We start from the raw sequence: 16,790 nt of genomic DNA, 5'->3' as shown, positions 1-16,790 counted from the left end.
CCAAGTCAACTTTTTTCAGACTGTTATTTTTTCGACCACTTTGATCGACACTCTTATCATAAGGGTTTCCGTGTAAAAAAAAAAAAAATGAAGCTGTAATTGTACAAACGCATGTTAAAAGCTAAAAAAGAAAGTTTGTCTTTACTTATGCTTTATATAGTTTACATTATCATAAAATGTTTAAACACTTGGCAACCCCGACTCTCGACGAGATCGTGGCTGCAGCCATAGCAGCCAGATTCAGCTTGGTCAACAAAGCGGACTGCTAGCAAGCTCACAGTTATTCCATTACATTTGTTAGTGAAAAACGGTGTACAAATGAGTAAAGTATTCACTGGGGCGTCTTTGAAACAGTATGTATAATAATGTCTAATTAGAATGTCATTTTAGACATAAAATGTAAGACATAATGTAATTCAATAGTTTTCTTGGATCGTAAGCAGTAGCTAACTGGTTAGCCTTCAGTGAGGGTGCATTGATTCGGGCAGTGAGCAAAATGAAACTAAACACTATAGTCAGTTTTGCTAGTGATTTAATAATTAGACAACGCATCCTAGTTTGTCATCTTTAGGTTGTTTTACCCTTATTCACTGCTAGAATGACACAACATGTCTTTTCTCAAATCAAGAGTTCCAGATAGGCAAATAAAAGGGTGCTAGCAAATAACGGTTTGATTAAAAAACACGAAGGAAAGAAATTAGCCAGGAGCTTTAGTAATCTGCCAAAACGGCTGTCATGAAATAAAAAATCCCAGTTCGAGCATTCGGGGTGAAATGTTCAATCTGATGGCGAACTGCTGCAACTGGTTGAAACGATGGAGAGAACCTGCAAGGTGAGTGTCCACAACTTTGATCATTGCCTGAGTCAGAGACAATATATATTTACTATTTAGTTTTCTGAGCAGATCTGTCAATTCGTATAATGTGTATATGTTATCTATATTTGTACAATGTTCCCAATTTGTATTTGGATACGTAAACCACACACAAAAATCATTTTATACATAAAAAGCATGTTAAATTCAAATGTCTGCTTTAATATTTCAAATAGCTTTTGTTAAAATAAAATGTCAACATATGGCGGAAATGTTACAAAGTGTAAAATTGTCATTCAGTGTAATGGTCCGATCTTTGATTTTGCCATTACATTTTCAAATAAACATAAAATACCAATTTAAAAAATATGTTTTCTTGGCATTTTCTTATATAAGTTACCTTTTTCCCCATTCAGTTTAATGCAAATTCCGTTACGCCAAAGTGTCACTGTCACTGAATGACAGTATCACTGTATAAATGTGAAATGTTTAGCATGGACAAATATGTGTTAAACTTAACAAATATTCATATTTTAATTCATTTTTGTATTGTTTAATTTGTTGTTGATTCATTTTAGATGCCCACGAACAAAGATAGTTAAAAGACACTGTTAATTTTAACAGTGTTAAGCCAAAAAGTAAATGCAGACACAGTAGCTAGGGCAGCACTCATAAAACCCATTCACACCAAGACCAAATAACTATTATGATAATTATTTATAATAATCGTAACTATAACAGCAACCATATAATTGGTTCATTCAAATAAATAAATAAAAACGCCATGAAAGTGATTCCATGATATTGTTTCTCTGTGTTGTTATCATTATACTTTTGGTGTGGAGTCTACTGTTCTTTTTTATTTAGAATGATTGTTTTTTTTAAATTATAGCTATTATACTTGGTGTGAACAGACCTTTAGCAAGGAAAAGAGTCAGAAAAGTCAGACAAAATTAAACAATATACTTATTCTGACCTGTCATTATTAAAATATATAAAGGAATAGGCTAGGTGAACTAAATTGTATTATATTTTAAATGATTTTCACTTCCTTGCAATGCAAAAACGTATTGTGACAAATAGGTAAAGCCTAGTGGTTTGAAGGATAGTGACAAAGTATAAAGATTAATCGCTGCTTTCAAAATAAAAGTTTGTGTTTGCATAATATATGTGTGTGCTGTGTATAATTATATAAATACACACATGCATGTGTATATTTAAGATTTTTTGTTAATATGTATTTATAATATAAATTATATATCTGTTAATAAGATGAACACAACACACGCCTCTCAACCAGCGGGACTTTTATTATGCCACAGTCGCTGGCGCCATTACGCTTTTTCGGTCATGAGTATGAAGCGGTATTTTTTTACGGTCTATCTATGGTATGAAGTCAAACAGCTCTGTTTATCATATTAGATACATTTAAGTTTGTTGAAAATTATGTAATGATTTTACTCGGCTGCTGTGACATGTTGCAGTAGGAGTAAAGCTTTATGCAAAATGAAACCGAGAAACCGAGGGTAACGCAGATATGACGCAAATGACAGGGACTCCCTCACATGTCCCGGTTTCTTGCTTACAAAGGCAATTTTATCACGATTTACAAATAGTTGTAAACATTTGGAATATTGTAAGTACTCAACTGAACAAAATATACAACACTGGCCTAGTGGTTTTTGGATATTTTCCTGAATTGTTTTGCATGATGCACTTTTAAATATAATGTATGCATGTGTATTCAAATATAATAATTATACACCGTACACATAGATATATTATGTAAACACAAACTTTTATTTTGGATGGGATTAATCGCGATTATTCGTTTAACAGCTCTAAAATATTCCTTATAAGATTTTATGATACATCCATTTTGTTACACTGAATTATATTTAGTGGGTGTCTTCTGTAAATCATGGTTAAAAAAAGGTATGATAGTGACAGTGCTTGAAAGCCCTGTTTGTGTTTTGTCTTTAACTATATCCTTTTGTGATTTAATACTTGATTCAAGCTTTGTGTCGGCAACATTTCTTTTTTTCATGTAGTATTTATGTTTTATTTAAGCTTTATTTTAGTTAATTAAAATAAGTTTTAATAGTTTTAAATTACATTAACAAAACTGTTTGGCAGGAGACAAGTTTTTTTTGTGTGTTTTCCACACAGTAGATTCATCTTTTGTCATAAGGTTGAATTAATCCTTGTGTCATTTTCGATTTCAGTATTTAAGTTTCATACAGACGCTGTTGGTTAGAGGCCCTACATGCACCTCTCACTGGTCACTATACGTGTTTGAACATGACTCACTATCATCAGGCATAGGCTTAAATCCAAGTGATAAATATCTGATTACTCACATCACCTGCTGTGCCTTTAAATATGCTTAATAAACCTAAATCTGGGTAAAAGTCTGTTTAAAGTGGAGATGTCTGGCCCTAAACTTGCCAGTGATTTTATAGAGACTCTTACTCCACTGACCACCAATGGTCTAAGTTAATTTCTTAATTTCAATGGCTGAACTTAGTGTGTCCTCTAGCACCCTTCCACTGATCTTGTTGGGCTAAGTAGAAATCCCCAGCTAATCCCTCAGATACAGAGCTGACCAGAAGCTGAACGAGAGAGAGAGAGAGAGAGAGAGAGAGAGAGAGAGAGAGTATGTAATTCTCTAAGTGTGTGTATTGACAAAAGCAACCGAAGTCAAGGGAAAGGTAGCTGTCATCTTGATCTGTTCCCAGTCTGATGAAGGCCTCCTGGTTGCAGAGAACTGTCACCTGGATAGTGCGCTTGATGTCCCTGCGGCGCAAGTGCCGCAGTTAAGTATCTGTTTGTGTGTGTGTTTGGTGGCTAAGGACTTTAGCTTTCATCTGTGTGTGCATCAGTGCTGGCTGCGAGGTTTGCTTATGCCGCATGGCCCATGTGTTTGTCTGGCATTTCTTCAGAATCAAGCATAGGGTGGTGATGGTGAGCAGAAATCCCATGTCCGTTCAGGATATTTGTGTTACTCCACAGATGTCTTTTTATGCCTCTTAAGCCTCCACTGGAAGCCATGTAGTTTAAACAGCTGTGACTACAGCCCCTGACAGCTTATCATTGAATTAATATTTTTGACGTCATTAGTGTCGGAAAAGGCCACGTTGTATTTACTTTGTATTTTTTTGTGTGTGGTAATCTGAATCGTCTTCTTTATCCCTGTGTGCTTTTGCCAGTCCGGAGATGATGCTATACGTACAGGCTTAGCTTGTCTTAGCTCACAGCTGTGGGTGAATTCATAACTTACTGTCAAGTTTTTTAATGTCAAAAAGTTTAAAGCTGCCTTTATTATTTTTCAATGACTTGAATGCACCTCTTATGTGTTTATTCTTCGTTGTTTAGTCACACACTTTATCATAAGGCTCAGTTATTTAACGTTAATTCATTCATTGACATACTGACAATAAAAAGACTTCTAAAGCATTTATTAATCTTAGTTAAATGTAAATTTCAGCATTTAAAAACACATTATTAAAATTAAGTTGTAACTTCATTTAATGGACCTGAGCTAACACTTACCAACATTGCTTTTTTTTTTTTTTAACTAACATTATCAAAGAAGAATAACTTCTGTAAAAATGTAGCTCTTTGTTAATGCATTAACAAGTGAGACCTTATTGTAAAGTGTTACCTATTGTTCTTTATAATTCCTTTGCACTTTAATCTGTTTTAGACACTTGTTTACTTTATACATTTCTGTGTATTGCTTTATTGTATTTAAATGTTTGGTTCTTTTTATTATAAGAAAGTTATTAATCCTGTTCTATCACAACACTTTATTTAGTTTTATACTGTGATAATACTGTATACCGTGATAAAAGCTTCAGCAATTAATCGCAACATGAAAATTTGATACCGCCACCACATATTTCTTATGAATATTTGAAAAAATAGCTTCAGTGCTCCCATGACTGCATAAAACCCCCATGACTTTGGATAAACTACAGAGAGCGATCAAAGAACCCTCTTTATAATGTTTGGATCGCAATCGCACGTATATCTGCAGTGCACACTTGTCCAAACTGCCGTTTGAATGACGCTGTTATGCTCAACAGAAGCTCTTACTGTATTCATGTTGATGTCGTGTTTGCTGTTAGCTGTGGTGAAAGCATTTTGTCAGAGAAATAACGTTGCAATTTTCACTCGTGTTTATTCAGAGCTCTCATCGCCTCACTAAACCACACCTCCTCCACAAGTAATCTCATTTCAAATGCAAAGATGTCAGCCAATCACTACAGTGGGTGTTTTCACTGAAGTCTCACAGCAGACACGCCCCTTGAAACAGAGCATTCAAGACAGAGGGCTAATATCAGTAGAGAAAAAAATGCCTTTTATTTCTAAATTATGACATTTTTTGATGTAAAAACCATACTAACAATATAAGTATACCTCAGGAAACATTATAAAATAATTTAAAAAAATCCATGCCATGGGACCTTTAAATACAAGGATAATTAAAACAGTAAAAATTTATACAAAAGATGATGATAACCAGATAAGTGTTCTCTTTTTGACAGAGACAGATCTAGCTTCAGTGGCACTACAGACAATTTTGTAATAGAGAAGACCCCTGTAGAGCTTAAGCTAATCTTTTAGACACGGTTAGTTTAAATAAAATGACATGTGGTGCAACTCCCCAAAAACGTTTATTACTTTATTGTTAAAACCTCATTGTATTTTTTTAATAATTACATTTACCTGTTCTTACTGTAGGATTAGGGTTGGGTTAGGGTTTGGTTGAGGGTTAGTTGCATGTAATAATGCATCATTTACTATTATTGCTATGGTAAGTATGTAACACATGTAATAACAACACTGTAATATAAAGGTTTTTCAAAACCTTTATTTGGCTCAGGGGTGTTTCAAAGCATTTTACAGAAAAATATTTATTGTTAAAAGGGCCGTTTTGAACTTGGGAGGTCTGCGAGTGATGCATAATAAAGTGATGCTGTATTTGTGTTCTTGCAGGAAGGTGACATTAGTAATGGTTGGACTTGACAATGCTGGAAAAACCGCTACAGTCAGAGGAATACAGGGAGGTAAATCTTCACCGTAATATTTTCTTAAATATTTTTTTATGTTTTTTGTTTTCAAGATCCAGAATCATTCTCATAATGTGTATATTTCTGTCATAGAAAGTCCTTTAGATGTAGCACCTACAGTGGGCTTCTCAAAGGTGGACCTGAAGCAGGGGAAGTTTGAGGTCACAATCTTTGACCTGGGTGGCGGTAAACGCATCCGCGGCATTTGGAAAAACTACTATTCTGAGTCTTATGGAGTGGTGTTTGTTGTGGACTCCAGTGATGTCCAGAGGATCCACGAAACCAGAGACACAATGGCTGAGGTTCTCCGGCACCCTCGTATTGCAGGCAAACCTGTATTAGTGTGAGTTTTCAGAATGTTTGGAATACCGGTATAAGTAGACAATAGAGATTATCAAATGTGGAAGATGAGATGGCTGTCAATAGAATCAAGACATAAGGCACTGTATAGCACACATAAATAGCAGCACAATATACAGAAAATCTAAGAAAATATGTGGTGCCCTTCAATGATCTGTGTATGAACCATCTTTAAAATGTGTTCTAATTGGTTTGTTGCATAATAACCTTTATTGGCAATCACCCAGTAAAGCTATAAAGGTGTGCTGACCAAACAATCTTAAAAAAAAAAAGGTTTAATCCAATTATCAGGCATCACTGCTGCCAAATGTGAATGTGACATTCAGGTATCACATTATGTATTCAAAAAGAAAGTAATTATTGCTGGTTTTCAATGATAATTGCAAGTTACTTTAATGCATTTACACCAGTAAATAGTAGGAATTTATGCTGATATTGGGCAAAGCTCCACTGCCTAGGACAAAAGGTGAAAAGTGGGTCTATTTATTTTTTGCTTTAGTGCTATTCTGCCTTATGAAGATTGCATTTTGGGAAGCACATCCTCATTGATTCATTCAGCGCACAACACCACCCTGTGCACGCCTCTACAATTTTACATGGCCCAGCTCCCCTGACAGTAATACTACCTGACAGAATGATTTCAATGATACCTGTAAAAGATCTCTGCACCTGGGGGCCCATCCTCAATTTCCCTTAGTGCCTGAGATAATATAGGTATTGATGTGATCTTAAACAAGCTGTCAGTGTGTGTGGTTCAAGTGAATCCTTCGAATGGCTTCTTGTTCTTGCTGGTATTTGGTAATTATACCAACACCACCATGTCGATTCTTTACTATCTCGTAGCTCTTGTTTATCAGACCCAGCTGTGTGTGTAAATGGGAAAATAGAAGAGAGCTCAGAACAGAACCCTGGTGAACACCCATTTTTAAATAATTGCAGCCCTCCTTCACCTCCCATGCCTGCCTGTCAGAAAGAGGAAGGTGTTCAGAGCCAAGACCTTGAGTTTGCTGATGCGCCTGGAGGGTTTGATGAATGCCGAGCTGTAATCAGTGAAGAGCATTCTCACATAATTCCTGCCAAGTGGAACATGGCGGTGTGCTATACATCATATCAGTTGGAACATTGGACAAGCTGCAGTGGGTCCAGTTAACTAAGGGAGGGAGCAGCAGATGAAGTCCTTGACTAAATATAGCCTAAGTGTGCTAATAAGTCAAGAGTGCTGTATAACACACGGCTAATTATTCAGTCCACCTCAAGTGCAGACCTCAGGTCATTTGTTTGTGACAGCTTACCTAGTAACCTGTACACCTAGTGACCAGGTTATATTCTTTTGATTGACTTTCAGACTGGCTAATAAACAGGACCAAGATGGGGCACTGGCTGAAGCTGATATCATCGAGACCTTGTCATTAGAGAAGCTTGTCAACGAGAATAAATGCCTCTGTCAGATTGTGAGTAAATATATATAGAGTTTATATTAATCAGAGACCAGTTTGTGATTTGCAACTAATGTGGAGATAATGAGTGGTGAAATTTGCTTTGAAATTGTTACATTTTTAAATCATCAAATTACTTAAAAGAAATGCTGCAAAACAATCATATAAAACTAAACTAAATGTGGTTTCCTTCTTATCCTAGGAGCCCTGTTCTGCTGTGTTGGGTTATGGCAAGAAGGTTGACAAATCCATCAAGAATGGTCTTAACTGGCTCCTGAATAACATTGCCAAGGACTACGAGGCAATTTCAGAGCGTGTGCAAAAAGATACAGCAGAGCAAAAGGCTCAGGAAGAACAAGACAAGAAGGAAAGAGCAGAGAGAGTTCGGCGGATCAGAGAGGAGAGGTCAGTGAGCTAACAAGACTTTTCATACAGATTGTCATCCAGATCCCTCTTTTTCAGATATGTCAGGAATAGTCAATAAGAATAGTTTGAAACAATATATTTGAGTTTAGAGATGAGTTCATACTAAACTGGTTTTATTTGCTTTTATATTCAAATATGTACCCTTAGTAACAGCATGAAATGAAAATGTACCCTGTTTAGTAAATGCATGTTATACATTTTATTGCGAATGATTAATCCATGTAATCTTCCATGCAAGTGACAGACTTCTCTCTGGTGACATGCCAGAATTTTTCGGGTCAAAAGGGAGCGAGCTAGTGCCTGCTAGGGCCAGTCACGTTTCCACTGTAACTTACACGGCTTGTTTTTTGGCCCACCAAATACCTTGTTCCCAAGTGGGCCAAGAGGGGCTTGAGCAGTTAGAGTTTTAGAGTCGAAACCGCTGCTCGTTTCCCATGTTTTCATAACGGCTAACCTAAACATTTTAGAGATTATAAAAATTTTCAGCTCAAAACTTAATTTCAGACACCAGCGAGTGTGTAAATTGACTTCCGATTGAGATCTGATGGAGATTCTGATCACAGTGTGAGGCAGAAATATATTTAAACGTGATGCTAAAAGCTACTTTTGTTAACCATTGCCATACATATATAGAAAATACCTGAGACAGCTTAAAGAACTTAGACAAAGCATATATGATTATAATCGTGTGTTTCTTTGGTTTCATGTTTCATCTGTCTCTTCCCTGTTCCTTTGTTGATACCGGATGTCATATCACATCTGCGGATGTCATAAATGACATATACTCTGGTTAAATCATATAACTCATACTCCAGTTTTCTGTCTGTGAGCTCCCTCTGTTGCTCTGACTGAAGGGATAACAATGAGATGGGAAACATTACTTAAGCATCCCCAGATTGCATACTTTCTTGGAAAATGTATAGGAATGCTCATTCTTTATAAAGAAATATGACTTAAAATATGATGTAGTACAGAGTCTTCTCTTAGAAGAAAAGGTTCTATCGGCGCTACGTATTTGGAATCCCTAAAAGGTTCTATATAGAACCCTTTTTAAGTGCCAAAAGGGTTCTTACATTTTACAAATAAGTAGCGCCGATACAACCTTTTGAGTGTAGTATATTTTAAATAAAAATGGTAATGTTTTGTTAGTGGGGTTGTGTGATATTGTTCTGTGGAGGCATGTTAAGGGTGGGTTTTAGGGAAGTACTGCAGGGCTACTGGCCGACAGTGGATCGCACTAGCCTGATGCTAGAAAAGCGACAGCCAATGGATAGAACCAAGCCCCCACCCTACATTCTCGCTGTTATTTGAAAAAAGAGCATCGTACTTAACACCACCATTTGAAATTATCTGCCATCTTATTGCTTTCAGGTCCATCAAAACTTCATTTACAGCACAAATAGCAAATTGAGTTCAAACTGCGTAAGACTGTAGAACTGTTTGTAAAATAGAGAATAAAAGGGTGCCTAGGACAGAACCCTGGGGAACACCCATTGCCGATAATGTTTGCAGCCTCTCTGACCACAATCTTTTGTATTATGATAATCCGTTACACTCCAATGTATATCACAATACTGAAGAAAATGTCTCCTACGTGTGCTTCTTTGATTTTAAAGTGTTGCAAACATGTTTTGCACTAACAGAGACAGGCAGGAGAGAGAGGAGGCAGAGCGAGAAGGAAGGACGCTGAAAGACGATGAGCTTGATGAGGTCAACATGCCCAACCCTTTCCAGCCAATAAACAACGTTGTTTCTGAGGTCAGTTGCCATGTTGTTTCTTTTAATACACAAGTTGGATGAAATCCTTAAGATGCGAAAATACTCACTTTATACAAAAATCCCAGTTTGAAGACAAACTAAACAAAGAGCACGAGATGCAAAGACACAGAGAAGATGGCAAGCAGAACAGTGTGCAAGAACAAACAGCCTTTCAAGATGAGCAGGAGGAGGAGGAAGAGGAGGAGGATGAAGAGAGCGAGAGACAGACCCCGGAGAGTACGGAATCAGGTAGGACCTCTAATTTCTCAAAAGTCTCCCTTATGCTGAGAGTAATAAATGAATACAGGTTTATTTTTATATTGTCAGTTCATTTCAAATATTTGAAATTTGCTATTATGACACACGAAGAACGTATTTGCCTCTGTTGTGTTTTCAATGTCTCTCTCTCCTTTAATCAGGAGCAGTGGACCAGGCCAAAAAGAAAACTAGGAAATTACGGTTGAAACGCAAGCATAGAGTTGACCCTCTTAGAGTGGAAGAAGCAACAGCCAAAAGCCCTACCCCTCCTCTCCTACCAGGTAAGAATGCCTCTCTTACACTAGTTTCTCAGATATATAATTAATGACAGACTAATTGATACAATCGATACATTTCTATGGAGGGAAAAACATTTGAAAACATTTCTGAGACTAGAGGGTAAAGTGTACAACGCAAGCATAGGAGCATTTTATATTAAACATTTCAAAGAATGCCATAAGAATGTTTCATATGGTCAGGTTGCCATTCCAAGTGCTTTGAGAAATCAAAGTGCCATGCAAAGTGCTTGTTCTTTTAATTGCGGTTGAGAGGTTTCCACCAAGACATACACTCCTGAACAAAATCTTAAGACCAGGGGATGCATTGTAAGTTTTACACATTTCTCACTTGTGGATCATAACCGGGTTGTAAGTGCTGCTTCAAAATGCCAAAAGAAGAAACAGGAGCAAGAGACAAAAAATAGAGAGTAGGCAATTTATTGAAAACTACATTTAGGGCGTTTTCACACCTGAAAGTCCGCACCAAGGTCCGAACCAAAGTTTGTGTTTGGAAATTTGGTTCTTTTTGGTTTGCTTTCACATTGCAGTTATGTTAGCACACAAAAGAACTTTACATGACGCACTGGCGTCCTGTCGTCATCATCTATGTGGGCTGCATCTTAACATTGATTGGTTTGTTGGCGACGTGCGTCTGACATCAGTGTGTTGTCAATTCAGCGGCTAACTTTGACAAGAATGAATGAACAGACGCATCGTTGCTAATACTGTTAATATTATGGCATTACTATCTGCAGCACCAACTATAATCGAGGCAAATTCACCAAATAAACGTCCTCGTTGTGCAAACATTTTATCGGCGCCGACATGAAAGGAGGAGCTCCTAGAAGATAGGCTTTTTAGCCAAACAATGTATTTTATTTTATAGTTATGTTTAAATATTATAATGTTATTTTTAAATTTCATCTAGGCTATATTGATTATGAAACGTGCACAGATGTGCAATATATGTCAAAGACATCGAGTCAGAAATAATTTTGACCACTTCATTAAGATTTGTTTTGTAGAAAGCTTTATTTTGTATCTTAATTTTAATAAATGTTTCATCGTTTGCCTGAATTTAATAAATAAGCTTAAATAAATAATATACCATCCCGTGACGGAGTGATCATTTGCGTTGCACATGAACTGGAGCGGTCTCATAAATAAACCGAAACTCATATAGTCAAGCAGAGCACGCTGTTTACGCGAGCTGACATGACTACACAAGCGGTTCTGGTTAAAATGCTGCGCGCTCCATCACTGCATGTGCTGTGAGTTTAATCTGTGTTTTTTCACTAATCCTACACCAGAACTTCCTGTAAATGGTCTGAAAGTCCGAACTATACAGAAAATGCTTTCACACAAGAAACGAACCGAACCTTTGTTCTGTTTGGTCCGGACCGAGACTACCTCTTTTCGTCGGACCAAATTTCGTCTGTTTGGTCCGGACCATGGTCCGAGGGAGGTTTCACACCTGTAATTTTTGTTCGTACCAAACTGAAAAGTCCGAAAATCCGGACCAAACAAGGTAGGTGTGAAAGCACCCTTAAACTCAAAGGCCGTTCATCAGCTGATCAAAAGTTTAAGACCATAGCCATAAAAAGGTCAAATCTGCACAAAAATATGGCTTTCATGGCATTGTCCTTCAAGCAGTCATACTGTCATGATCTCCTGATGGCAAAGGAAAAAAGGCTTTCTCTCTTTGAACGTGGCAGGATTGTTGAGCTGCACAAGCAAGGCCTTTCGCAACGCGCCATCGCTGCTGAGGTTGGACGCAGTAAGACAGTCATTTTACATTTCTAAAAAGTCAAGTGGTAGACCCAAAAAGATTTCACCTGCACTGAGCCGCAGGATCCGACAGGTTGTCCGTGAAGACACAGGTCGATCCTCAACCCAAATTAAGACCCTTACTAATGCTGACTGCAGCCCAATAACCATAAGACGTCATCTGCTAGAGAAGGGCTTCAAGAACAAAAAACGTCTTCAAAGGCCACGTCTCCTCCCACGACAAAAACTTGCCCGTTTACAATTATGCAAGAGAGCACCAAACATGGGACACTGAAAAGTGGAAGAAAGTTTTATTCTCTGGCAAGAAAAAAATTAACCTGGGCGGCCCTGATGGCCTCCAATGTTACTGGCATGACAAGGAGATCCCACCTGAGATGTTTTCTACGAGGCACAGTGGCGGAGGCTCCATCATGATCTGGGGTGCTTTTTCCTTCAATGGGAAAATAGAGCTTCAGGTTGTGCAGGGGCGTCAAACGGCGACTGGCTATGTGGATCTGTTGCAGCGGGCCTCCGTCTGTGCGGTAATGAGTGGGTCTTTCAACAGGACAACGCTGCAATTCACAAAGCCGGCCTAAAGAAGGACTTCTTCCAGGAGAATAACATTGCTCTTTTGGACCATCCTGCGTGTTCCCCTGATCTAAATCCCATTGAGAACATTTGGGGATGGATGGCAAGGGAAGTTTACAAAAATGGACGTCAGTTCCAGACCGTGGATGCCCTTCGTGAAACCATCTTCACCACATGGAGCAACGTTCCCTTCAGCCTCCTGGAAACAGTCGCATCAAGCATGCCGAAACGAGTTTTTGAAGTGATCAACAAGAATGGTGGGGCTACTCACTACTGAGTCCTTTTTTGACACTTTTAGTAATGTTGTGCGTTTATTTTTGGGCTATGGTCTTAAACTTTTGATCAGCTGATGAACGTCCTGTTTGAGTTTAAATGTAGTTTTCAATAAATTGCCTACTCTCTATTTTTTGTCTCTTGCTCCTGTTTCTTCTTTTGGCATTTTGAAGCAGCACTTACAACCCGGTTATGATCCACTAATGCAAAATGTGTAAAACTTGTAATGCATCCCCTGGTCTTAAGATTTTGTTCAGGAGTGTACATACAGTACATACATACCTTACATGCTACTGTTATATTCTTATAATTCAAGCATTTCCATTTGCATAACAACTTATCTTGGACACAAGCATCCCACTGTAGAATTTCTTCAAATACATCTGTGTATTGAACCTTTTAAAAATATTTCAGATACTTCTAAAGTGCACATGCATGTAAAAAAAACCAAAAACTAGCAAATAGAAAGGAGGGGAATAAGTCACACCTGGCTATAAGTCGCACCAGGTCAAAATTGCATTGTTGAAAGAAAAAAATTGGTCACATTTTTTTATTTGCGTTGAGAAATTATGTAAAACACTGATCAAATGAATCAAATGTTTTCGAACATTATAATTCCTATAGTCATGTTTTTGGTTCCCTTCACTCCACAATATTCAGAACAATATTTACGGTATTCAGAACAGAACAGGAATTAAAAATAGGAGGATAAAAGAAACATTAATTACAGGAATTCATTTTAAACAACATTTTTTTAATGTTATTTTTAATTTTTATAAATGCCAAGCCTAGAAATATTTATTTAAAGCAAAACTGAAGCTACCGGCATGCACTATAACAAGCTCATGCACCTCTCTGATTCCGCACAAATCCAAATGGTTTGCATTCGGCACACATCTTTGTTTTTAAACAGCATAGCTTTTTTCTGTATTGTGGCATACATCAGAGAGAAATGGATTATTAAAAAGGATAAAAAATTAGTGGGTTTTTAATTGGATTGCAGATTTGAATATCAGCTTGCTATTTATTGTAATAATTTACTGAATTTCTTTCTTCTGCTGAACACAAAAGAAGATATTTGGAAGAATGTTTGTAACTAAGCGGATCTCAGCAGCCATTAAGTACCATAGTATTTCACTATGGTAGTCAGTGGCTGCCGAGATCTGCTTGGTTGAAAACATTCTTCCAAATATTTTCCTTTGTGCTCAGAGAAAGAATCTTTATTTATGGATGAACTATCCCTAAGTCCAGCATATGTCACTAGAGAGAAGTCTGTCTTGTCATTGGAAGATCGAGTTTTGACATTATGATTAAGAAAAAAGAAAAGAAAAAAAAACATTTCAGTGGTGAATCTGTTTCTAGCATTACAACAGTCTTCCGGAAAGTCAGAAACTTTCTTCTATCATTTGCTAAGCATTCATTTTCATGGTCAAATGCCGTGTACAAAATAACCACTGATTTGTCCTATTTTTCCCTTTTGTTGCTTCATATTAATGACCCTAACAGCTAATCATTTGACTTTTTTCTTGGTTGTAGTTGGATGGGCTACTCCTAAAGTTTCTAGGCTTCCCAAGCTTGAGCCTCTTGGAGATTCAAGGCATTCTGGTAATTGTTGGTTCATTGCATCTTTTCCATCTCCGGCATGTCGGCCAGCCTGCGCATCACTAACATTCTTTTTTTCCTCATTCTGTTTCCTAACCATGTAAGCGTCTCCCATAATTCTGTCTTTAAAGCTGTGTTTTCTCTCCATCCACACAGCAAGCCTCAGCCACATCCTTCCTGTACAGTCATCTGTCATCAGCCAACAGAAATGCCACAACCATCCACCTTGATATTGTACCTAATAAACGCTACTAACATAATCTCCTTAACTACTTGCTTCCTGCACTGTGATTAATGTGTGTTATTTATTCTCCTGACGCTTGCAGGAAACATTTTGAATTCTGCATATAATGTTCTATATCCTCTGAGCAGGCAGTGACATTTTGATTAGGAATTTCATTATGTAGTTTTAACCTTATAGTCAGTAGTATGTAGTTGATCCTTGATTTAAAAAAACGGACATTGCTAACCTAATTTTCTTTTTCCATGACTCTCTTTTATTGGCAGATTTCTATGGCAAACCTCTTCCACCTGTAGCAATTAGGCAGAGGCCGAACAGCGATACTCATGATGTAATTTCCTAACACTACCTCTGCCTCCCCCCCCACCCCTCGTGGTTCACAATTCTTAAGAGTCCCAACCAATCAAAGTATTGTTTTGTTCTTATCTTCAAGCACGGGCAATGTAGCAATCTACGCAGATGTAATTGCCCATAAGAGAGGAACTGATACCCAATCGGCACACCCAGATGGATCACATGAACTCAAGCAACCAATGACTGATGGTCATCAGAAGCTGTTTCCTGGCCAGTGTTTATGAGATGAAAGGACACAGACATTCACTGTATGACATATTCTTATAATGTTCTCACATTTAGAAAGGTACAATATTTTAACTTCTGTAGAGACGTTTGTTTAGTTTTATCAAAATACTTAAAATCAGTATTAACTCAATTTAGACTTTTTTTTTTTTTTTTGTGGAAAACACTACAGACCTATTTTTTAAGAGAACTGAAAAATATGTAAATATATAAAAGAGTTTAAATTTGTGTACTTGAAATTGTACAAATATGTTCTTATGGTCCATGTGCATATCTTAAGCTCTTGTGCATATAAATTAATTGACACAGTTTGCCTTTAAAATATCAGAAAATCTCTTTTTTTTTCAGCATCTATAAGTTTATACACTACGCTGTCTTAATTTTGAGGAAGACATTCATACTCTAAAAATAGCACCAGCAACAGATTAAGAGATCTTGAGAAAGTGAAGTTTTTATATGTGATTTGAAACATTTCAAGGTTTTGTACAAGCTCATTGAGTTTGAAACAGCATTTTTCCTCACATATGATACATCATGCTTTATTAGGGAGGGAAACATATCTGTCATCTTCTGAAAGGTGATGAAGTGTTACACTTGGTGTAACAATGCTCAACCTCCATATAAATATATATTTTAATGTATGTCATATACTGTAAACGCTGTTTTCATATTTATTTATGCTATTGCAATTTTTATAATTTACGTTTTTGTTGGATGTTTTTTTTTAATATATATTTTACCCTACACACTAATATTTGGTTGATGAGAAATTCTGTCCATCATCCAGTTTGCTTTGCTTTCAGTACCTGCGCCTTTTGTAACCAGTTTACATTTAAAATGGATGACAAATTAAAGAAAGAGAAAGTTTATTCCTTTATGTTCAACTCTCACATGACACGATGACACATCTTTCATTTGTGTTATTACAACTGTTTGACAAACACACACACACGCACACATTTTTGCACAACTGTTAGCGGCACCCTCTGCTGGCATATGCCGTAATTACACCATGGTTTTGTTAATTACTATTAAAGAGAGCTGAACTGTGGAGATGCTTACTGTCTGATTAATGGCAACAAAGAATGAAAGATGCCTGCACTTGTAGTTCGTTTTTTTTTGCATGGACGATATTAAAATTCAAAAAGAAAGTCTATTACATTTAATGTTTAACAAATTAGTATACTGAGATAGCTATGCAATATATATTACATGGCAAAGTGCTGTAGAGCAATCAGAATGTGTAACAAAATGTAAAAGTTAAATAATAATAATAAAAAGTGGTTAAACTAGGTTTAAAATGTTAACAGATTGCCTGCATGGTTTCACAGGTCT

At 36.9% G+C, this 16,790-nt stretch overlaps 1 protein-coding gene across 5 annotated transcripts; it reads left to right on the top strand.

Annotated features, from left to right (window-relative positions):
- Positions 1 to 92: 92 nt before the first annotated feature.
- On the top strand, positions 93 to 16,506 carry arl13b (ADP-ribosylation factor-like 13b). Of its 5 annotated transcripts, XR_010904747.1 has the most exons (12): positions 93 to 832; positions 5,816 to 5,886; positions 5,983 to 6,232; positions 7,595 to 7,700; positions 7,888 to 8,090; positions 9,755 to 9,869; positions 9,956 to 10,118; positions 10,289 to 10,408; positions 14,570 to 14,638; positions 14,792 to 14,869; positions 15,143 to 15,207; positions 15,310 to 16,506. XR_010904747.1 is itself a non-coding variant. In XM_067441399.1 (11 exons), the coding sequence occupies exons 1-11, from the start codon at positions 774 to 776 to the stop codon at positions 15,349 to 15,351; spliced, it is 1,263 nt and encodes a 420-aa protein (XP_067297500.1). In that variant the 5' UTR covers positions 93 to 773; the 3' UTR covers positions 15,352 to 16,506. The 5 variants fall into 5 exon arrangements, 4 of the variants coding, with proteins under 4 accessions (XP_067297500.1, XP_067297503.1, XP_067297504.1 ...); XM_067441399.1 differs by lacking the exon at positions 14,792 to 14,869; XM_067441402.1 differs by having other exon boundaries at positions 15,143 to 16,506.
- Positions 16,507 to 16,790: the final 284 nt, after the last annotated feature.

This window comes from Pseudorasbora parva, chromosome 4 (genome assembly GCF_024679245.1).
Source record: "Pseudorasbora parva isolate DD20220531a chromosome 4, ASM2467924v1, whole genome shotgun sequence".
Classification (NCBI taxonomy): domain Eukaryota; kingdom Metazoa; phylum Chordata; class Actinopteri; order Cypriniformes; family Gobionidae; genus Pseudorasbora; species Pseudorasbora parva.
This window is presented reverse-complemented; position numbering and strand designations above follow the sequence as displayed.

Coding starts and splice junctions, on each gene's coding strand:
- arl13b (XM_067441399.1), top strand. CDS start 774: ATGTTCAATCTGATGGCGAACTGCTGCAACTGGTTGAAACGATGGAGA. Junction 5,887..5,982: donor AGTCAGAGGAATACAGGGAG/GTAAATCTTCAC, acceptor TTTCTGTCATAG/AAAGTCCTTTAGATGTAGCA. Junction 9,870..9,955: donor TAAACAACGTTGTTTCTGAG/GTCAGTTGCCAT, acceptor CAAAAATCCCAG/TTTGAAGACAAACTAAACAA.